General features: G+C 41.1%; 1 protein-coding gene across 7 annotated transcripts in view; it reads right to left on the bottom strand.

Moving 5' to 3' along the window:
- LOC6552418 (maternal protein pumilio) overlaps nt 1–24,747 on the bottom strand; it is a 171,350-nt gene that overhangs the window by 15,740 nt on the left and 130,863 nt on the right. For 2 of the 7 annotated variants that reach the window (XM_015154527.2, XM_026983813.1), the window contains one exon: nt 15,099–15,140. The exons of the other annotated variants lie outside the window; for them this stretch is intronic. In XM_015154527.2, the coding sequence (XP_015010013.1) occupies nt 15,099–15,140 (42 nt within the window). The remainder of the gene's footprint in view (nt 1–15,098; nt 15,141–24,747) is intronic. 7 annotated transcript variants of the gene reach the window in all.

A 24,747-nucleotide genomic window follows, 5' to 3' on the forward strand; every position in this document is an offset into this window, starting at 1 on the left:
GCTTTTGATGCCTACTTTTAGGCTCGGGACACACCCACGTATACACTGAGAGAAACGTAGACCATGAAATAGTGCCCAAATCGAATGTAAATTACTTCACATTGTTTATTCCCAATCAACGGCTTTAGGGAGATTCATTTTGTTCCCATTTTTAACAGTGCACACTTTGACTTTCTTTAATTTGAGTTTCAGATTTCTTCGTGTGCTGCTGTGTGCGTGATTGCTGTTTGTATATTGCTTTTTAATTTTCCTCGTTACTCGCAATTTCCAGCTGAAACGTGAGCCACAAAAGAAAAGGCAGTGGAAAAGGCGGAAAATGAAAAAGGTGGCGAAATTGCGGGGGCAAAAGAGGCAGAGTCGACACATTGTAGTTTCTATTTACGCCTAAACTTTGCCACATATTTCATAAGTTTCGTTAAACTTTCCTGCCGCCTTTGCTTTATTTTCTTCCTTGCAACCTTGCAGGAATTACGTATTTGCCCCCGTTTTTGCGCTCCTTATTTTTCTTTGGTTACACCCATAAATTCCAGCCACTCAAGGACATCGGAGCGTGAAAGGAGTAATGAAAAATGGGTTAAGCTGGCTTATGTTACTTTACTCAATAATGAAAAGTTCACAATTCGATGACAAACTTCTGCTCGAACTTTGTGAAACTATAGACGCGGAATTAGTTTTACAAAACTGTGGCCATCTAGTTCATTCAGAAAGCCAATACAGTTTCGAGTGCTATTATTAAATCAGCTAAAAAGCTAAAAAACAGAAAAAGAAATCCATTCACAGCCTTAACATTCCTGATTAAGGTTAAGTTGTCTTCTTGGCCTCATCCACTATGCATAAGTGGGATTTCGGGTCCATTTTACTTCCCTACCACAGAACTGGATTGTGTAAAATCCGAACCACTAAAGAAGCCACCAACCACCGAAATTCGCTCCATTTCCACTCCTTGCCAGTGTTATTTTATTAATGAAATTACGCCATTTCCTTTTTACGTTTGCCCCGAGACTTCGGGGTTTACTTTGCTTTTCCTTATTTAATGATGACGCAGAGTTGTGGAAATGGCGAGTGAATGCTCGGCAAATGTGACCTTAATTTGTGCAGCGGTAAATACAATGTTGATATATGGATGCGAATAAAGTGTGGAATCTTCATTTACATGGGGAGCACATTTAAAGTAAAATATTGCCAAATGCCGCAGGACAAATGTTCGATGGCCGCAGTGGTGTGGGGCTTCAAAGGATGCTGGCAATTACCACAAAGGGAAGCCCCGCCCCCCGCCCCCTTCATTCTCACTCAAACCACCATCCTCAAACGAATCGGACGGACATAAAAATATCTGAGGCAAATGAAGCCATAAATGCGCAATCACGGAATTACATGGAAATGTACAGGGGGGTTGCCAGCCAAAGTGTTTATTTATGCAGTTTTTATTTCAGCAACTTCGCGCCGGTCAAGCATTGCGCATACGCAACGTTGTGCGGCCAGGGAAAATTTGTGAAGGAACTTTAGCTTTGCCTGCCGCCGCTCGTCGTCAAGTTTAATTGCCTTGCAAATTGCCAAGGGAATAAAACCATGCGGATCCCTTTGAATTTCATAACAAATTGCTGCAAATTGAAGCGAGTTCTTGCGCTTTTCTTCTCCATTGTCTTGCGCCAGTGGAAAAGTTCGACTTGCTGGCCGGAAAACCGCCGCCCATTAAAACTATTTGCCGTAACAAACAAGACCAGCTGGCAAGACCCAAAAAACAAAAAAAAATAAGGAATCAAGTGAGCTAGCGAGAAGAAAATTCTTGTGTGCGGCAAACATTTTTGGGTGGCTGTGGGTGGCTGCAGCAAACTTTGATTGTCTGGCCAGCTTTGTTGCATTCTTTGGGGGCACACACAACTATTTGCTCAACTATTAGAAAGTCAATTAGGTTTTTCTATTTCACGCCCTATTCGGGGCTTTTCAAATTTGGAAGCACACTTTTAAAGAAGGTGCGCGTTTTTTTGGCACTTCCTGGCCTATTGAATTAAACCATTGCTTGGGGACACGAGTGCACGTAATTTCAATTAAAATTTGGCATTCGTAGAAGCCCCACACATTTGTGAGTGACAGTCACCTGCAATTCGGGCATTTTCCGCGGCGGCGGCTTTTCCAGCCCAATTGTCCCGTTCGACAATTGCTTTCTGATGGCCGGGAAAATTGCGCTGACAGCACATCAACCGAAAAATAGAGTTTGGCGAGAAAGTGTTGGTGAGGTGAAAATGTGGAGATGGGCAATAAATTGGCCCGTTCCAGAAATGCCAGGCACAAACAGAAATTTCAGAGTTTAATTATTGAGTTTCAATTAATTGCTGCATTCTTGTTTTCATTTGGCTAGCGCATTTGCTCGGATTTAATACCGATTTCACTCAACTTTAAACAGCGAAGTGTGCAATGAAATTTGTGTGTTTCAATGCATTTTGATGGCCAAAGCTCGAGGTTACAAATAATTTCCTAATTAAACGTTTCGCTACGCAAGCTTTAATTGTCTTCCTGCTGTCATGTTACACTACACTTATTTGCTTTTGATTCAGCAGAAAGCCACTGCGATTGGCCTAATTCCCGATTCATTTGCTCACTTCCCGAATACGTGACTTCTCCAGGATCAACACTTCATCGCCTGGCAATACTGCCGCTGTGGACTCCGTGAAAGTGCTATTAACTGACAGGAAGGCCTTCATGCTGGCACTTGCACTCCTTTGGTGCTATTTTTTGGTTATGATTGCTACGTGCTCGGCGTCTTAAATTCAATTTCATGCCCGACTTGCCACTCAAATTAACTGAAAATCATTAATTGCTAAGCAAACCAGCAATCGGTATTTGGATGGCGAGTGCTTTCGAGTACCGGGAGTGGGATACACAGGACCTGTCTGCTCGTCCTTGTTTGCTTTTGCCTTCGGTGTTGCTGCCTGCTGCTAATTGCCGGTAAATTAGTTTCTATTTGCAAATTAAATAACCCACACCAGGTGTACAAACTGTCAAACTCTTTGATTGACCGACCAACGCCCCCCCGTGTCTGCTGCATTTTCAAATTGAATTTCCATTTCAGTGGCCATTTTCCCAGTGGCCGTCGCAGAACTGCTTAAAGTTCCGCATTAAGCTTCTGCTTCCCTCAGCGGCGGGAGCGTGTGTCCTCCGTGAAAATGTAAACAGAAAGCATGCGGAAAAAGCGCAAGTAACACGGCCACGCCCCCTCGCTGCCTATGCCGCCTTCATTTCCTCGATTGTGGGGCTCCTTGTGTGGGGGAAAAAAATCGATAGCCTGATTTTCAACGGCGAAAAGCAAACAAAAGACAAACTCGCACACACACAAAGCACACATCGTGATCAGGACGAAGGAGGGAGCAGCACTTCCTGTCTTGACCGCCGCTTCTGCCCCCCCTGGTTTTCCAGTGTGTTTGAACTAGACGACGGCCACAAAAGTAGGCAACGTTTTGCTGGCATTCGCAACTACAGAGCAACACAAAATGGCAGGTTTTACAAGACATAGTAATAGGTGCCACCTGCATGGGTTTCTGTGCATCTGAGAGCCTCTCAAACTGTATTTAGTAACCCAAATCTTTCTACATTTCGCTTAAACAGTATTAGTTTCTTTATAACTTTAATACTTTCATAGCTGTGTGATGTGCATTATATCTATCAACTTTAGTTTCGAACTTTCTTTTTATTTTTTCGGTGCAGCTGGCGTGCGCACCCTGCCACACCATACAATTTTAATGTGTGCCCTGACGGTCTTTAGGATTCCAGCCCTGTCTAGGACATAATGAGTGAGCTGGCAGTTGCATTTCCCCCGCCCACTGCCCGCTGCCCGCTGCCCCATCACCTCCGCCTGAATGCCATTTTGTGGGCGTGTTGTCGTCTATAGGCGGGGAATTTCGCATTTAGAAAAGCGTACGAAGACCATGAGAAAAATTCATGAGAATGGCCCGAAGGAAATGAGGAAAGACGCAGGGCAAGGGAGGTCACAGCTAAATGAAATTAAGCTGCCATATGTGGTGGGACAATGGCTGAGGTCCTTTCCTTTCCCTTCCCTTCCTTCGTTTCCTCTCCATGTGCGCACTTTTTCAGAAAAAATAAAACTAAACACAAGCTACTGTGGGCGACTGAGGCACAAAACGCTCGTAGATACAGATTTAAAGTTGGTATCTTAAGGCTTTAAGTTTACTACAAATATATATATTTAAATATATAAATAGAGAGCTGAACAAGTAAATTGCCTTAGCTCAACTTGCATTCACCAACTTCAGTGCATCATGGTAGCCAATCGATGACTTTAATAACTAACTGAATGCTCCAACTTTTCCATACCCTCAAATTGCTCGAGTGTGCAGGTGTTTGCTCATATGTGTGACAGAAACCTAATGAATTATTGGTTATTTTCTGCCCCCATTTTATTTCCTAATCGCAGGCAACCTCAACACCCCCACTCCCCTGATTTGGTTCACCGTTGCGTTTCGGGCCACTCATAAAAACCAAAAATGAACGCATTTCAATATTCATTGATTTTCTGTCATGTTATCGGATCGGGCAGGCATTTCTTCGGAGGTTTACTAACTAGACAGGTTGCCAGTCGAGCTACCTACGAAGTATACCCTCCACCGCACTATTAATGTCAGATACGTATCAAACATAAATCAACATGAAACTACTGCTCATAAAACCAACAGAAAAGTTTCAGTCAAAGGGAAGAGAAGGGAAATGGCCTGCTAAATTCTCATTTGCACCCTTTCTCAGCACCCCACTGGTTTTCAAAACAACACTTTTCCAAGTGTTGGGATGTATTTAAAAGCAATTTCAGAATTTCTGTTACTTCTCTTTTCGTTTATGTTCTATTTTTGGGGCAGAAAAGTTTGGCTCGGTTTTTTTTCTCTTTTTTTTTATCACACCCAAGGAAAAGCAGGTGAAAATGTCAACGACAATTGCCACCGCCAGGTGGCGCTACTGCGGGTGAGAGAATAACAACAACAACAACAACAAGAGCAATAACAGTAGCAACATCAACAACATTTGCATAAATTTCGAGCACCGTTTGGTGGGAAAAGTTTTCGCTGAAAGTGATTTACATGCTCATGGGGTAGTGGGTGCTATTTTCCCACCCCCCGACGGAAATTTTCTTGCCTCCAAGCTCAGGCTTTTCCATCGTTTGTTCCTTAAGTTCAGTTTAACTTTGCAATAAACTTTTGTCACGCCCCTCATTCTCTGGGCCCCGCCCCGCCCCCGCTCATTCCCTTTTTTTTCCTGCTTTATTTTTATTAACCACATTAGTTGATTTTTGTCACGCGAAAAGTTGCCTCGCTGAAATGTGATTTATGGAAATTTCCTTCACACCTCCTTACTTTTTCTCGCAGTGTGTTGCATATTTTAACAGTTTATTTATTTAGCGTCAAGACCGACTCCCGTTTATACATACATAATATGGGTATTTTTTCCCCGATTCTTTTTTATGGGGCAAGCAAAAGAAGCATTTAGTTATTGTAATTTGCGTTGATTTGGTGGTTGCTGCCCCATTGGGTGGATTTTTCCTTTGTGGGTGGTGCGTTTGGGTTAGGTGTGCGTGAGCTTGATTTAATGACCTCGCGCGTTTTTATTTATTTACTTCGCTGGAATTTTGTCAACAATTTGTTTGATTTGATTGCTCACCTAATGAGGGAGACAATTGCATAGGAACAATGGTGCCCTTTAAGAACGTTTATATTCTAAATAAGGAAACTGATTTAAAAACAAACCGCCATCAGCTGCCATCGATATTTGAATAATTTAGCGAATTGGCCAGTAACTATGAATCCTTTGCCATAACGATACTACCTGCAATCCCGGTTTAAAGATCTTAAACAACATTTATCCCCCAAGCGATTACAGTTTCCCATACTCAGACAGACATCGATAAAGCTAAAGGACTTTGCCGCCTTATCCACTTCCAACTTCTGGTCCACACACACATGTGCAAATGCCCAGTGAATGTCATAAACTTTGATTTCCTTTTATTGCCACACACACACCCACACCGTAACACCAACACACACAAAAAACGGACCTCTCCATGGTGGCTAATCCAAAATGGCTGCCATAACAGAAATCGGAGAGCTTTCAGAGTTTTTAGCTGAAATTTTTATGAGACCGCAACACGCACCCGTGCAACAAAAAACGAGAATTGAAACCAAGGAGAACAACTAAAATCCGACTGTGGCGACTGCTGTTTAATTTGTAAAAAATCTATATATACTCGTACATATAGAAATGTGCACAATGTAACATGGAGTTTGCACAATCCATTTGGGCTGTGAATGTCATTTCTCCTCCTCGTTGGGAACTTGAAAAATGTTTCGAATGTTGCATGTTTCGCCGGGCCGAAGTAGTTACAATTTCTTTGTATTTATTTTTAGTTTCGCATTCGCATTAAATGCCAGGCATTGGCCAACGATGGCATTTCCATGTTGATTCACAATGCCAGCTGCATGATTTGTGGTGGTGGCAACCCTGCCTGTTGGGCAACCCTGGACCTAACAGATTGTAACGGGCCTTTTATGGATCTGCGGCATTTTTCGGCTTTAGTCATTTCATTTTTTGATTTGTCCCCAACCCACACACAAGCTGCAAAGCTTGTTAAATTTTTCATTTACCAAGCGAAACGAGAAGTGTTTTTTTTATGTGTTCAACGCAACTCTGGGTACTTACAACACTTTGCTGTATAGTTTCAGTGGATTTTGGATGGCCGAAACTTACCTGAAAAGAGAGAGCAATGAAAAAATCGTATTAAAATGGGATACACGGGATAAATGGAAAATTAAAACATTAAACATGAGCATCAATGATTTAAAATAATACGTGTAATAACATAAGACCGTCTAAATGAATAGCAATTATTCACATTCACTTACAGCACCCGATTACCAACTAATGCGCACAAATTTCCAACTAATTCCAGTGCAAATCATTCGATTACAAATAAAACTTGAGCTGGGACAAATTGATTTATCAATCATGGCATCGTACAACGCCCTCTCTAACCCCGCAATAATCGTATGCAAATTATGATGCGCTTAATTTGGGATCACGGGACCTTCCCCCGCCATCGCCCTGCTCCCCAGATAATTGGCAAAGTTTGAACTTTAATTAAAATTGAAAATTGTGTTGCTATTTCTGAATCTGAAAGCCCGCCCGTCTGGTTGGGCTCTTCTTTGCCATTCCATGCCAGACCAATCCATGCCAGACCAGACCAGACCAGGCTAGACCAACCTGGCCCGGAGGCAGAACAGCTGCGATAACGTGTGGTGGAATGGCTCTTGCGGGGGGAAAGGCGGAATTGTTTTCGGATTTGTGCAAATGTTTTGTCACTGTGCTAAATACAAACTTCAATTAGTTTGCCCGGTGGTTCTCGGCTCACTCAGATTTAGTTGGGCTTACACTGAATCCCCCGAATCCCCACCGAAAGCCAGAACAGCACAGAGCGGAAACGGTCGAAACCAGCATATTTCAGGCTAAAATCGTTTGGCATATTGACAGGCGCATAATTAACACTATTATCAGCATATGCACAAAGAGATATGGCGTTGAGTGCTGCAACATTTCCACAAATTGTTGCTGACCAAAATATATATTTTGCTGGCCATTAAACTTTGGTCAGGAGAAGGTTTTGACTGCCATGCCTGTCATAATATATGCAGGGAATTCCATATAAGTACATCCAATTGCTTCACAGAAATTGTTAATGCATTATCAATTAAATCCTTAACTTATACGTCACCATTAAAATAAGTGGCATAAAACTAATTTCCTGCTTTCAAGTGAAAGTAAAACTAATCACTTGAGCAAACAATTTTCTCAACGTTTCGGTTCGCTGATAGTTCGTGTTGAAAAAAAAACTGAAGAAGTAAACAAGGAAAATTAAGAAAAAGAAAAAGTTAACTTATTATTTCTGTACGTTATGCTTTAATTTGCCGTGTTTCACGCTTTGTAGCCGAGAAAATTGTGCGTAAAAACCGACAAAGAAATATAATAGGAAATCAAGAGAGAATGCTATAGTTACTCAGTTAGTGGAAGTGGAATATCAGTAGCAATTGGAAAAAAGTAATAAAATAAAAAAAAAAACAAAAAAAAATTAAATTAATAAAAATAAATTGCGCCACAAACATTTAGAGGTATGCCACTTCAAAATCCGATTAAGATAAGTTGAGTTATGGAGTTTAGAACCTCAGCCTTTGGACATTTTTTACTTTGTTCGAATTTCTACAAGATCATCACATCAAAAAAAAATTAAAAAAAATAGATTTTTAAATTTGAATGCAGATTTTTAGAGAATTGCGCCAGAAACATTTAGAGGTATGCCACTTCAAAATCCGATCAAGATAAGTTGAGTTATGTAGTTTAGAACTTCAGCCTTTGGACATTTTTTACTTTGTTCGAATTTCTACATCATAACATCAAAAAAATTAAAATAAAATTAAAAAAAAATAAATTTCTAAATTTGAATGCAGATTTTTAGAGAATTGCGCCAGAAACATTTAGAGGTATGCCACTTCAAAATCCGATCAAGATAAGTTGAGTTATGTAGTTTAGAACTTCAGCCTTTGGACATTTTTTAATTTGTTCAAATTTCTACATCCTACATCAGAAAAATTACAAAAAAATTGAAAAAAAATAGATTTCTAAATTTGAATGCAGATTTTTAGAGAATTGCGCCAGTAACATTTAGAGGTATGCCACTTCAAAATCCGATCAAGATAAGTTGAGTTATGTAGTTTAGAACTTCAGCCTTTGGACATTTTTTAATTTGTTCAAATTTCTACATCCTACATCAGAAAAATTACAAAAAAATTGAAAAAAAATAGATTTCTAAATTTGAATGCAGATTTTTAGAGAATTGCGCCAGTAACATTTAGAGGTATGCCATTTCAAAATCCGATTAAGATAAGTTGAGTTATGGAGTTTTGAACCTCAGCCTTTGGACATTTTTTACTTTGTTCGAATTTCTACATCATAACATCAAAAAAATTAAAAAAAAAATAAAAAAAAAATATATTTCTAAATTTGAATGCAGATTTTTAGAGAATTGCGCCAGTAACATTTAGAGGTATGCCATTTCAAAATCCGATTAAGATAAGTTGAGTTATGGAGTTTTGAACCTCAGCCTTTGGACATTTTTTACTTTGTTCGAATTTCGACATCATAACATCAAAAAAATTACAAAAAAATTGAAAAAAAATAGATTTCTAAATTTGAATGCAGATTTTTAGAGAATTGCGCCAGTAACATTTAGAGGTATGCCATTTCAAAATCCGATTAAGATAAGTTGAGTTATGGAGTTTTGAACCTCAGCCTTTGGACATTTTTTACTTTGTTCGAATTTCTACATCATAACATCAAAAAAATTTAAAAAAAAATAAATTTCTAAATTTGAATGCAGATTTTTAGAGAATTGCGCCAGAAACATTTAGAGGTATGCCACTTCAAAATCCGATCAAGATAAGTTGAGTTATGTAGTTTAGAACTTCAGCCTTTGGACATTTTTTAATTTGTTCAAATTTCTACATCCTACATCAGAAAAATTACAAAAAAATTGAAAAAAAATAGATTTCTAAATTTGAATGCAGATTTTTAGAGAATTGCGCCAGTAACATTTAGAGGTATGCCATTTCAAAATCCGATTAAGATAAGTTGAGTTATGGAGTTTTGAACCTCAGCCTTTGGACATTTTTTACTTTGTTCGAATTTCGACATCATAACATCAAAAAAATTACAAAAAAATTGAAAAAAAAATAGATTTCTAAATTTGAATGCAGATTTTTAGAGAATTGCGCCAGTAACATTTAGAGGTATGCCATTTCAAAATCCGATTAAGATAAGTTGAGTTATGGAGTTTTGAACCTCAGCCTTTGGACATTTTTTACTTTGTTCGAATTTCTACATCATAACATCAAAAAAATTAAAAAAAAAATAAAAAAAAAATATATTTCTAAATTTGAATGCAGATTTTTAGAGAATTGCGCCAGAAACATTTAGAGGTATGCCACTTCAAAATCCGATCAAGATAAGTTGAGTTATGTAGTTTAGAACCTCAGCCTTTGGACATTTTACACCCTTTTACTCTACGAGTAACGGGTATAAAAATGGAAATTTAAAGCTTTAAAAACGGAATTTATATTTTGGCAGTAAATGTAAATTGTCTCGCTTATCGCTGACATATTTCCCCAACATTTAAATGACAATCGAAATAAACACAAAAAAAACAGGAAAGATCCTTTTATCGGGTTTATTAACACAAGCCCTAAAACCAATAAAACGTCCCTCGAATGGCCGCACTTAAATTACAACAGATTGTAGTTGCGGTCGTGTTTGTGAATACAATCAAATTACATTCACATTAGCGAGCACTTTTTCCGCGTGTTTGGCAAAATGCATATTAAATATTTAATTAGTTGCACTGAAATTGATTGCATTAGTCGCTGTTCGATGCGGCAAAAATGTGCTTTATTGTTAATGAACTTTGTAAACTTTTCAGCTGGTCTGCGGGTTAGCTGGAAGTTTGAATATATTGGAAAATTGTGAGAGTTTCAAGCAAGTTGCCAAAAGGATCCAAATGCTTTGCCAGAGTAGTAATCAATATGTGTGGGTGGGCTATAAATTATACCTAATAAATGCTGAATAAATGGCAAACAATGCCAAAATGTCATATTTATCTTATTTTGGATGAATATTTAGCTAAAATTGGGTCCAAGTTGCTATGCAGCATGACTTCATTCCATTTCATGTAAATATTATTTTGGCCACCAATTAGTTTTCTCTATAAGTATTTATTCCGTCTGATGATTTAACTAGTTGGAAAAATACTGTAAGAAATTCACTAGCGAAGTGAAATCCAATTAACTTAAAGTGCAAATAATTTAAACAGCAAAATCTCGGTTGAATGAGTTGTTTTTGAAGCGGAAAACCTGTGACCAGAATAGGAGACCGGAAATGAAAACGGCAGCAAAGAAGCACATAATGCCACTTAATTAGCGAACACACCATACACACACACACACACACACAATGGCAAACACATGCTTGATGCACATTAAGCCCCAAAATAAAGTAAAAGAAAGGGAAGAAACAAAGGGAGAAGCACGTGAAATCGAGCGCAGAAAAATTCGCCGCAAATCAAGAGCAGCGAAAAAGTCAAGAAAAATTAAAAAACTGGCACACAGACTGCGGAAAAGCGAGAGGGATAAAGTTGCAGAACGAGATGGCGAATGTGGGTCAACTACTGCGTTACCCATTATCCACACACACACAGACACACACTCACACACACACACTCGCAGTCGGCTTTAATGTCATTTGCATTTTTTCCATTGCCTAGCCAAATGGGCAGAGTGTACGAGTATGCTAAATTTATTCCCTCCTTTTACTTGATTTAATTGTGCATAAATATTTCCCCATCGCTTCTGCATGCAAATTAGGAGAAGCAATAAGAAAAACGTACGACACACATTGATGCGATGGAAAAACTCATATCTGCCAGTGTGTATCTGTCAAATGCAATTAGAGTTATCATTGTATAGTGAGTATCTTTCCAGGGAACAGACAATCTTAGTCCCGCCGGAAAAAGGCAAATACAGAAATTAAATGGGGCGAAATAATTACAACTCATTCCAATGATTATTAAATGTGCGCAGAAATTTAAATACAAATAAATAGGTTTCCGAGTACAATCTATTCTCAACATTTGTAGCACTCAGTTTTTAGGGAGCAGCACTGTTCATTAAACAATTCATTGGCTTTAATTTAGAATTGGCAATTTGTACATTTAAACAATATACGCCAAAGCCGTGTTTTTTCGCCTCCAAGCCAAAAAAGTATGCTAGAATTAATGGCTGTGGGAGAACGAAAATAAAAGGGTCCAGCCTTCTATTTCACCCCTCACTTTTGCACTCTGGTGCAATGCAATAGAGTAGCAAATTAAATGCAGTGACAAATTACACAAATTGCAAGTGCAACTGCAACTGCAACTGCAACTGCACCGGGAATTGCACTCTAAATTCGAAACTGCCAAATGCTGCAATTGCAGCAAATTGCAAATGCATTTTAATTGCAATTCGCATCGTTTGCCACTGCAACAATTTACATTCCCAAATAGTTTATACTTTTTGTGATTGCTCGCCAGATCGAAAAACTAAAACGTAAACAAAACTAAATGGTAATTTAAAGTTTAATGCTGCAACTGAGTTGCAATTGGAACTTTTCCATATCACACACCCCACCCCCCGAAATTCGGCTGGCCAAGACTAACGAGCAACATTGTTGTTGATGACGACAATGATTAGATGCGATAATGCAAATGAGTCAACAACTACGTCTAGTCCTTGGCTCCTCCTGGTGATGATGATGAGGCTTCGGCGGCTGCCATCGCCAAGGAAATTTGCATTTTTAATACATGTCCTGCAGGAACAATTAGGTTCAGCATATTAGAACAAAGGATGCACTTGCTTTTATTATTTGTTTAATAATTGTCGAGCAGCTCGCTAAATCTTTTGCATTATCCATTGCGTTTGGTCAAAATCGCGGCTAGACTTTAAAACTTGTCACGCATACGTAGTGTTGTACATGGAAATCTCTTCTTGGTTTTGGCCGGTGTTATTATTATTCTGACCGCAACTGTGCACAATGAGATTTATATACGTGCATGCAGTAGACCTCTACGTGTGGGCGTGTCGGATGGGGGCGTTCACAACAATGACAGCGATGACATTGTTTGGGCCAAAGCCGGCAAAAGGGAACATCGCTGATGACGTGTGGTTGTCATTAGAGGATGCCACAATTGCTGTTGTTGCTGACGCTGATGTTGATGCTGTTGTTGCTCGGGCCCCGCCCTATCATTCCCCCCACCACTAACGCTCCAAACCTCCAAGCCTCCCAGCTTCCATACCTCCAACCATGTTTTGCATGGCTATCACTGTCGCTTCTACTGCTGCCCGGTGTTGTTCTTGGTTGACAAAATGCCGACCACACTGACCAAAAATGCATGCACCATGGGGCAAAGGACCAAAAGGACGCGATCCGAGCTGCCCCTTTAAAACCATTGTTTAGGCATTCATTTTTGACGTTCGACTGGGCTTTAAGTTAAGCGCCGAAGTTTTGAATTGGTGCAAGTATTAATGAGGACATTTTTTCCAATTCTATCTAATACTCTTCAATTACTAACCATGAAAATCATTAAAAGAAAGGGGTTAAATTTCCAATTTTCCCCCTATTTTCCGCTGCCAAATTATGTGCAGGCTGTTGCATAAAATGCTAATTTTTTAGACTCTATTTGGGTTAGGTTTTGCTAGCCTTTCATTTGCATAATAACTCGGCGGGGGTGAGAGATGGGTTGGCAATGCCCTTTTATTATGGCTGTGCCAACAATGAGAAATGGAAATTTGTGCTTAAATTTGAAAGTCGGTGCCATAAACAAAACCAAAATAAACAAAACAAAAAGTAAATAAATCGGGGCATATGTTGTTGTCGGCCACCCACGTAATGACATTTTGATGACATTTTTTAGTTACATTCAGCTTGCGTTTTTTTTTGGCCACACAGCCAAAGTGGAAATGCAACTGGGCTGGAGTTTAGCTAAGTGAAGCAGGATGTGAAGATGTGACCAATCCGCAACAGCAGGCCAATTAGTGCGAGCAGGCTAATAGAATTTTTGTGTTAATTTCATTGCTGGCTGTTGCGTATTTTTCACCCCGGCTTGCACTTGCCCAATGACTAATTTCCAAAGCTATTAAATGGTCACACAGGATGCCAGGATGACGAAGGGGGATAGGGTAAAAGTCCTGTGGGGACACATCGTGCTCATCCCCCATCGGCCAATAGGGAAAGCGAAAAGTGAGTTATCAAGCAAGCACTTTTCTAATTACGAATTCGGTCAACGCATCTCGGACTGTGGTACATTCCACACTGGCAGAAAAAATGCCTTCTAATTTGTATAGGTTTCGAAAACTTTTTCCAAATCACACAACAGGAACTTCTACTGCTTATTTTAGGGAGAAAGTACTAAAAAAATAGGTAATAATTATATTAATTTTTGCACATGGTTGAAGGGTGTTTGTTTTTCTTCAACTGCAGCAACCATGCCGATTTTGGTCCACAACTCCAAGTCTGACGCTGACGGCCTGTTGACTGCGAAAGGACATTTGGGAGCTGGCTTTTGGGAGCTGGAGATGGAGAGTGGGGATAACATTAGCCAGTGAAATTTCCCCAGGCCAATGTCCTGGCCGAAAATGTTGTTGTCTTTGCTGTTTGTGATGTTATGGATGCAACTTTAAATTGCTTTGCCAGCGCGAGAGTGTGAGTGAGGGGGAGACAAAGAGAGAGAGAAAGAGAGAGAGAGGGGAGCACTGAGTTTTTCTAACAATTTTCCCCCCGGAATTTTCACAACCGACAATGCAGAGGATTGCCACATAGCACAGCCGGTCTGCTAGTGGGTTTATGGGTTCGGGTTTGGGTTTGGGTCTGGCTTTGGGCTTGGGTTAGGGTTCGGTTTACGGGGGTTTTGGATGAAGAAGGGGTCTCGATATTTTCATCGTCTGTCCGTCCGGAGCTCCGGTGGGAAATGCGCCACTGCACTGATTGCACTTTGGCTCAACATTTCACTGAGATGCGATACGTGGATACGAGGAGAGTGTGTGCCAGGCGTCCGCCCGAAAATGTCTGAGTGCGTAATGCGTTTTCACGGAGGCCCCTCCTGGCTGCCAGTGGCCACCAGTGGCCACCAGTGGGATTGGGATTGCGCCGGAGACAGCGGGACAGATATGGGTGATAAAGTGCAGACATTTGACAAATTAACTGCTTTGCGTCATGCGCCGGAAATGCTGCAAATCTCGTGCCGTCAATCGCCGTGTGCCTGCCCAGCCCAGTCGATATTCCTGGACACTCTGGCTCGCTCCGATCTGATTGATTTATGAAGCCAAACGGACTTAGACAAACAGGCCCACCACCACCACCACCACCACGGCCAATGCCACTGCCACTGACATTGAGGTGTGAGTTGTGATGCATGGCAATTGCAGACCCACCACCCGTAAAATAAATGATAATAAACGAAAAACTCTTACTTGATTGTGGTTAAAAGCGAGCGAAAACACGTCGTCACTTACCTGTAAAGAGAAAAGGAAACAATGTATTAATTTCTATTGTATGATTTAGTTGGGAGTAAAAAGGAAAAGGACAATCCTATTTCCAACTGAAATGAATTAAACTATACTGAAACTATAAATTTGCTTTTAACGGAGCTCAGTGACCATTTTAATTCCTAAACAAAGTGAATTATATTTCACCCACGGGAAAGGGGCACTCTGACATAAGGCCCCCATTTGTGCCCCCAGCTGCAACTGGCTGCTAGAGAGTTACTCTGGGTTCTCGCCTCCTGGGATGACATACATAAACATTAGCCAAAGCATATAATAACCCAGCAACAAAGTCACCATTAAGAGATGGTGGCTCTGGTGGCGCTGGAGGGGAAGAACAGGCGTTCAAATTGTGTTTAGTCGTAACTTGCACACGCACACCAAGCGTGGAAAACGGCTTTTCCGAGGAACGGGTCAGCAAGGAGAACATAAAACTATTGGCAACTAACTGCGAGCCGGGGGAGGCCATATAAGAGCCATAATTTCGACACTAATGCCAGGCCACACAAAAGTAGTTCTGCTCGGCGACCTTGTGGGTCTGCAAGTGGTCAGAGTTGGACATGTGTCAAAGGAAACCCTGATGGCGGGAGGTCCCCCAATGGGAAAAGCGGCAGGAGGGCCGAGTCGCACCTGCGACCTGAACAGCAAACAAATATACTGAAAGAAATATGCTTTTAAACTCGCAATGTTCCATTAAGTTACGAAGAGTTATTTAGTTCCCAATAGGGGAATCAATCGAGAAGACGTAACTTATAGGTTCCACCTGGTAAGGTTGTGATGAAGCCCGCTGACTGAGTTTAAAGTTATAGAAATATATTTTACGTGCAGTGCAAACGTGTGTGGCAGGAAGCTTTGGTCATGACTGTGTCACGAACCTCGATAAAAATCAACAGTTTATGTGCGACGCATGATGTCCTTGAGAGTTGGGCACTGAGAGGATGGCTGGCAGAGGACACGATGGAAATGTCATTTTTACAAGGCAACCTCATCGAAAGGACATGGCAAACAGCAGTGGCCCCCTCCCCAACCCGTTCGAATCTCTCCGAGGAGTCTGGCAAATGTATTGCCTTCTATTTGCATTTTCTATTTATTTCTTTATCCCTTTTCTTTTTTGCTGGCTGGCTAAGGGAGCCCTTAGCGTTCGTTCGCCGAGCACTTGAGCTCGGGCCCGCCATTAGTGGCACGTCCTTGGATATTTTCGTGTTTGTCCTGTCCTCCTCCACTTTGGCACTCATATTTTATTAAGTAGCAAAGTTGACAAGGGATTTGGATTCGCCAGGACAGGCGGTGGCGGAGCGTGCGGTGGGTCTGGTCTGTCATTTTGTAAAGTAAATATTGGTAATTTTTATTGAGGATTTTCCTTGATTTCCCTTTGAGCATATGGCTTATCCCAAAACTGGTCACAAACTTTCCCCCGACGAGCGAAATTAAGGGCATTTATTCTTGGCCAACCGAACAACTTGAACCCGAATCAAACACAAATAACATTTGGGCAAAGCCTAGCAACACTTGGAAATTAGAAAAAAAAAAGAAGAAAATCATGGCAGAAAATTATTAGAAAAGTTTTTTCTTTCTCGGTGAACGGTGCTCGGTGCTCGGAGAGCAAGGACGAAAACGCTTCGGTGCACAAATTTGTGGACCTGCGGCGCAAATTTGTACAAAATGCAACAGACCGTAAGAGACAACATAAGCGATAACACAACAACCAAGCCAAAACCGAACGAACCAGTCAGGAAGCTGCCTCGAGTTGTGTTCACAGCGGTTGCTAACAGGATTTCGCCCCTTCCTCCCTTCCCCCCTCCAAGGACCTCCTTACCTCACAGCAACACCCCCAATATCCATCTCCCTCCGCTGGTTACTATGGCGAAAAATGATACTGATGCTGAGAGGCCAAGTGTCGATGCATGGCATACGCAAATTGCCAATCGTTAAGTGAATTTTGAGTTTGTTGTCCCCTCGAATTTGCTGAGGCTAAATGCACAGCGAGAAAATGGACAATTTACATAGTAATGTAAAGTGAACACTGAGCTGAACCTTTAAAGTTGCACATACGCACAAGGCTGCTTAACACTTTCATTGAACTCATGCCCGTGTAAGAAGTGAGTCCTTCAGCAGCTGAATTACATTTCATAAATGTCTCCCCAAGAAGCCTTTGCCATGCATCATTTAACTTTGGCGCCAACCTGTCCAAACACTTAAGTCGCTCCCCAACCCGCAAAATGCCACGCTTAAAAGCAGTATAACTGAAAAGGTGTGCTACGCACCGTTTTCATTTTCATCGCTTTAAAAAAAAAAAAAATGGTTGTAAAATATTTAAAAATCATACCCAGGCGAGCCAACGAGCCTTGAAAACAGCTAAAGAAAGGACTCGCAAAGGAAGTTGTGAAAGGAATGGAAAGATTTTGGCTTAAATATGCACAACAATGGATGAAAAAATTGTGTTGGGAGTTGAGGATGCGGAAAATGGTGAAAACTCTACTTGATTCACATATGCTGGCGTGTATTTGGCCCACAGGATCGAATGTGGCATATATATGCCAGATCCTGTATATATCCTTGGTTATGTGTGTGGTGAGTGTGTGTTTATAAATAAAATACCATATTCCCTGACATGAATATTTAACAATGCAACACAAGGACAGCCAGCCTGCTGCATTGGTAAAATATCACAAAATATTCATTTCAATTTCATTTGCTTTTTTCGAACTTCGTTTAAGCATTCATTCTTTTTTATTTTATTTCCCTCTGCCATTTGTTTTGCATTTTAGTTTTCTTCGTTATGGTTTTCTTCGCAGAGTGTGTTTCTTCCTGTTGTATATGTACTAGAATTTAGGATTTTGTTACAGTTCTCCGTTCGTTGGCAATAATTCTGTTATTCTGTCACTCGTTTGTTAACATTAAGATCAAGAAAATTGTACACATTGAACTATTTTATTGAAGTTTTAATATTGTGCACTAATGTTGTGAAGAGAATTTTGATTAAAACCGCAGTTCCTAAGGGATACATCTTTTTATTTATTTATTTTACTGCCAGTCACAATTTATTTATTTGAATGTGTCGGCTTGCAGCGTTTTTGACGCATTACAGCAGCAACGCAATCAAGAAATTCCATGACGCAGTAATTTTGCATGACAGATTAATAAGCTTCTCTGTCCAATTCGCCAACAAAAGAATTGACATTAAATTGTAATAAATAGGCAAACAAGAATACTACGACCCACTTCATGTGGCACGGAAAATCTGCAAAACGAAGAAGCAAGGCAAACAAATTGCCATGGCAAACAGCAGGAGCAGTAGCATCCTGAAATGTGGAAGAGGGCAAAAATACTGAGCATCGTCTGCAGTTGAAACGAATTTAATTTTCTGCTTTTTATTTTTATTTATTTTACTTTTTTCGCGTCTGCCAGACACAAACAGAATAACAAGCCGCAAGCCTGAGGCTGACATTTCTCCATAAGCCACCTACCACCTATCTTACCTTGCGATTTTCCTTCGCTTTTCCACCGCTCACGCTCACCCCAGGTTGGAAAATAGTGGAAACTTTTGATAATTACATTTGGCGGCTGTTGCTTTGGCAGCTAAGCCAAGAAAAAAGTAGGAGCAGCGGTCTCCTTGGAAAAACCCACAACCCAAGGGATAAGAAGTTTAAGCAATATGATTGTAAGAAGCTGTTACGTTGACAAAAAAATATAAAACAATATATATTTCAAATATTTTAATGCCGTTGATGATTCCGCTGCATAAAACATAATGTTCAAAGTGCTATATTACTTTGTGTGTGTGTAACCAAACATTGCAGGATACTTGAATACCCTTTATTTACGTAAAGTATCTCTCTTTTAGGCTTAAAACTCCGGCAAACTTTGCTGCTCAGAATAATTCTTCATGAAAGGCTAATCCACAAGTCACATAGAAACATCTTGTAGATGTATTCGCCTTCTCAGACTCTTTTGAGCCGCACATCTTAACAATTGAGGGAACAGGGAGCTGTCAATTTTTCGTAAAGAAATTTAGCCCCTGCCCTGTGAAAATGCCTGCTTGAAATTTATTTCATTTTATGCTCGCGCTTTTCCTCTTTGTGCATAAAACATGGGAAATGGAAAAGCGGGAGAGGGAAAAGGGCATAGACAGATGGCAGGGAGCCACCTTCGGGCAATTTCTTAAACTAATTTGGCATGAGGCGGCTGTGGTGGCGGTATTCTCTTCATCTTCATCTTCATCTTCATAGTCATCGTCATCTTCAGCTCTAGGGCCACCGAAAACTTTGGCGTCGTCGTCCTTCTCTTGGCGGTTTTGTGTGCCTTTTACGTGCAACCAAAAGTATGCAAAGTGAAAGCGTTTACTGGAGGCTTGGCGGCGGATGGGCGTGGGATGGGCGTGGGATGGGCGGAACTTTTGATGTTTTTTTCCGGTCTCAGGGCTTCTGGGGCCGCAAAGTATGCAGCAATTATTTTATGGTCGAGCATCAATCGGTTTGGGGGCATTTCAGTAATATCCGGCTTAAAAATTTCAATATAGTTTCATCGAAATCGATGGGTTTGGGACTGGGGCGAATAATAGATTCCCAGAGTGGGAGACATGAGCATAGTTAATTGCTTTTTGCCATGACAAAACAGGGAGTTTTCCTTCAGATATATATATATGTTCGTCCTGGTTGGTGTGCAGGGCCTGAGGAATTTAAATAGTTCTCTGAACCTGACAGCTGAATGGAAGAGGAGAGGCTTTGCGGGGTGGCTCACAAACTCAAGATAAGGACAAGAGTCCTAGACTAAATCGCAGGACAATTAAACTTTTAAGCAGGCAAGCGACAAACGACAAAACGACAAATGATGAAATGCATGTAAATGGAAAATAAATATCAAAAGCAGTCAGAGATGGCGAGATACAAGCAGGACTATCACATGCCACAAGCGCAGACAGGACAACAGGATACACCCGGCTTCAGATACAATGGTTTTCACCAACAAAATAGAGCTAGAGAGGGATGGAAAAAAGGAGTAGACCAAGCCGCTTTTATTGTTGTGAGCCCAGGCTACGGGCTACGGGCTACGGGCTACAGGCTACACAACAGCCGCAACAGTTCACATGGCTCATTTTCTTTGGTCAAAGGAAGCAGGATATACTCCCCCGCAAGGAGCAGGACAGCAGTTTTTTACACAATACAATATTATTCATATTGTATGGTGTATGTTTATGAAATATGGCAAATGTCATTTAACATGACAGCTTGATGATAATAATATGAGCAAGTAACAGCAACAATAGCTCGCAGGACAATGCGAAGCACAGTTGGATAAAGTCTACGTCCAAAGACAGAATCTTCACCAGCCAGCTGGAGAATAAAGAAAAGGTGAATGCCGCTCCAAAGCCCAACCCCCAACCCCCAAAAACATATAAAACACAAAGCTAGGCAAATGGCCAAATGGCAGGGGTAAAGTCCTAACGGAAAGTATCTTCTTGGCCAAAAGAGTTGCCCATGACAGGTAATCAATTTGAGATTTATCAAAAGGCTCGTAAGCAAATGGATTTTTGATAGAATGTAACATGACATGCAATACTTTTGTCAATTTTATATTAGGTTTTATGATTCATTTCCATTTGTATCAGCCTAACAGATTAACAATCTTCGGTTCTGTTGAATGAAACGGAAATGTTTGATTTAATGTAGCTAAAAAGTTTATAGCCGCTTTTCATAGGTTTATAGCATTTGAAGTTAATTTAGCTTGAAATGTTTATATGAAAAAATGTAATGCTTTTCAGCCAGGCTATGGAAACTTAAATAAAAATTGGAATATCAATCTGACACATTTAAAGCAATAAGATCGAGTTTAGTAGCCATTGGGTGAACCTGAGCTTCCCCTTTTTTTACAGGCGTAAAACAAACTACCTTTATCAGAAACTGGAGGGTTTTCAGCCTGCTCGGACTTTCGCCCCGGTTGGAACTGCTGCCAAAAACCACAAAAGCGCATTTTGTGTAAACCGATTCGACCGCAAAGCAATTGCAAATGCGTACGCACATGGGTGCCGAAAGGGGGGCGGACGCTTTTCCAGGGGCTTTTCGGGTGGTGTAGGGGATAGTGGGTGGTGGGTGGTGGAACAGTTGGCAGCACACACACAGTTAAGCGCTTGACTGAGCACAAGCGTCAGCACCAGGTGTGGTGTGCTGTTGCAGTTGCTGCTGCTGCTGCTGCTGCTGCTGTTTCGCTTCCTGCTGCCATTTCTCGTTGTGCTGCAAGTCGCCATTTTGGGCAAGCGGCAGCCGGAAATGCGGTTACATAATCTCCATATCCGGCGGGGCAGAGCGGTGGGGCATGTCAGAAACTGTAGCATACTTTTTGGCACATTATTAATTTTTAGTTTTTGCTGGCCAGGATACTCGTTGGTCCTGCGCTCTGCAGGAAAATAAATTCATTTTCGGTTTCTGCATCTGCCCGCTGTCCGTTGCATATTTGATGAATATTTAAAATATCAGCAGTAAATTGAATCGGTTACGCTGAATAGCTTCCACAGAAATACAAATAAATGAATTATTTAAACATTTTTTAGCCTCGAAAATACATTTCTTCAACAGTTACACGTAGCATAGTTTGCTGTCATTTTAGAGGCCCGTAACCATTAGAATTGAAATTATTTTATGAATTATTTTCAAAGGAAATAAGCCTTCAATTCGTAGTATCCGGTGGCTGGCTTAAACTATTGCAATAAACAATTCGACTCTTAAAACCGTGTTTAGAGAAACTAAATATTTCACTTTATCTCGCATCTTGCTTCCTTTGTGAACATCCGTTTGCAGAACCGCAATGAAAATTTCCGGAAGTTGTGCATAAAATGGGCTATGCATACGGAAATCATCAACTCAATGGCTGAACAAACAAAACGATAGAAAGAGACGGGTGTAGGCAGAGCTATAGAGACAGAGCATGGATTTTTGGTTGGAGTAAGCGGAGGTGGGTAAGAATGGCAAATGCGAATGACGCCAAACGAATGACCAAAAACAATGCAAAACTGCTGCCAACGTCCGGCACAAAAGGACTATGCCAGCTAGAAAGGGACAGATAGAATGGCAATGAAAGAGACGGGAATAGGGAGTCCACCACAGACCGTGCTGCTGCTGTTGCTGCTGCTGCTGCTGATGATGATGATGATGATGGGCATGGTGATGCGATGGTCTCCCGGCGACCTTCAGCGATGGCCTGTGTTATGAATAGTCTGCAAGTGGCCGGATTGAAAAACAGAAACAGATAGAGACGGGGCTACGCGCAGTGAAAGGGACGGGGGGAAGGGGAAGTTGGTCTGCTCAGTTGACCAGAAACCAGAAGTTCAGTAGCTCCATTTCGCTCCAACTCCCGCCGCCTCTGTCAGGGTCGATTTCACATTTATTTATTGTTTCAACTGCCCAACCCATGGAAAATCGTTGGCTGCGGCCTTTTCCCCGCACATCCCCACACTTTGTGCGGTTGGAAACTCGCATGACTCATTTGATTTCAATGGCCCAACTTGTTCATTTGGCAGCGAAAGTATTTAACATTTCCCCTGGAACAATGGCCAGCAAATTGAATGGAATGGTGCGAATGTGTTTGGGAAATCTCAATTGAATTAAGTGTTTGGCTGGGGCAGCGAAACGAGCGTGATATATGGAGGATCTTTAAAGAGGGACTACTTGTATAATCAAACTAAGTGAGTGCGCGTTAAAGGTTTGCCACTCTGAACTAATAGCTTAATGTTAAGCTAGTAGGTTTTAAATATTATTATAATTATAAAATCAGCTATTTAGTGAAATATGTATGTATTCGTAATTTTCCACTGTTATGCACCCAGTTGGTCATAGGTCCCAAATCCGATCTAATCATAATAGTAGCCGGACCAAGGGGCCGGCGAATAAGCCGCAGGATGAAATGGAGCCAGAATGATACGGATACTGATGTCCTGCCACCGACGCTGCTGATGAGCTTTGCAGCTATAAGCGCTTTACCAGTGGCGGCGGCGGTGGGGTAGATATACCAGAAGGGGTACACTGGTACTGGTCCACATCCCCAGCTGATTCCGTAATGCGCTTCTGCCGGATGGAAGCTGCCGGGTAGCCAAGGGATTCTAGTGCACAGATTTGGTGTACATTTTGTAATAGTTGCTAGGGATTAGGCCCCAACCAGTGCATTGTCCTTCGGGCCGAAAGAGATGGGGCGTCAGCGGATGGAAAGAGACGGGGAGATACGCATAAATGTTTAATAACTCAAGTAGAAAATTACACATTTTTCGTTCGTGTTCCATTTGTTTTGCTGAAGAATTTTTCGACTGCGAAGAAACGACGAACCGCAAAAACATATTTTACATAATTTCGTAAACTTCAACTTGATAAACAATTTCATTGAAAGCTGAAGATGCTTAACAGCAACGCCAGCAGAGCAACAACAATGAAGTCTAATAAAAGGAATTTCGCTTTCATGTTCAGCGGCCATAAGGGTGAAGGGGTACTAAGAATGGGATGCGAGGCATTGCTCGCTTTTCCTTATTTTCCCTATTTTCCCTGCTACCTTTTGGGGGCGGTGTGGAAACTTTGGCCTGCCACTTTATAAGCTTTTCCTCGACATGCACACACATTACAATAAGCACACACAGACGTAAACACACACACGCACATAGCAACATGCAATGTAAACATGACACAACAAAGGTGCGTCGCTCGTACTTTTATAACCCGCAGCAACTGAAACCAAGCAGCAGAATTACACGGAAATACTCTACAATATTGGGATATGGTTATCTTTATCAAACCATCTGCAAACCTCTAACATTTGAGCATTTTGTTGAGAAATAGGCTAGATAGCCTTTAAGATTTCTTATTTCCCTGAGCTCCAATATCTGAGTCCTTTATTTTAGAGTGTAAAATTATTCCGCACACGGGTTTATTTTCTTTTCAGCTTCTAATGCTTAAAGGCGTTTAGCAGTTGCTATTTTGTTGTTGCTGCTTTGCTCTGCCTTTTTGTTGTTGTTGACAAGTGCAGGCAACACATTTTTGTTTAAATTTCAATCAAAAACAATTTGAAAAGCTCGCCGAGAGGCTTGAGCGAAGGACCGAAGGAAATCCAGCAGTGGATAGGAAAATTGGGTGTGAGCGGCTGAAGTTAGACAGGTATGCGATGTGTAGTACAGTGCTCCAAATTATTCACATATTGCTGAAGTTGGTACTTGCTGCTTTTGTTTTACTTCTTGGCAAATGGCGCCTCGACTGCTGCAACAAGTTAGGCAAACACAAACACACAGGGAGTGTATTCCACACACACACACGTACACACACACACGCACGCAGGCGAACAAATACAGACGCACTGGAAAATGCACAAAATTGCCGTTGGTAAATCAACAGAGCCGCAGAAGCAAGCCCCAAAAACCTTATGATTTTCCTGCCCCTTGCATGCTATGCATTTCACTTTCCGGCTCATGGAATCGTTATGTTTAACTATAATTTTCCAGAGGTTTGGGGGCGGAATATGCAAAAGACCGAATGGGGTTTTTCTCGGCGTTGGCAACATGCTAAAGTTTTTTACATAATTAGAAATATGAAGCAGCCAGGGTGCA

Source organism: Drosophila erecta, unplaced genomic scaffold, assembly GCF_003286155.1.
Source record: "Drosophila erecta strain 14021-0224.00,06,07 unplaced genomic scaffold, DereRS2 tig00000000-arrow-pilon, whole genome shotgun sequence".
Classification (NCBI taxonomy): domain Eukaryota; kingdom Metazoa; phylum Arthropoda; class Insecta; order Diptera; family Drosophilidae; genus Drosophila; species Drosophila erecta.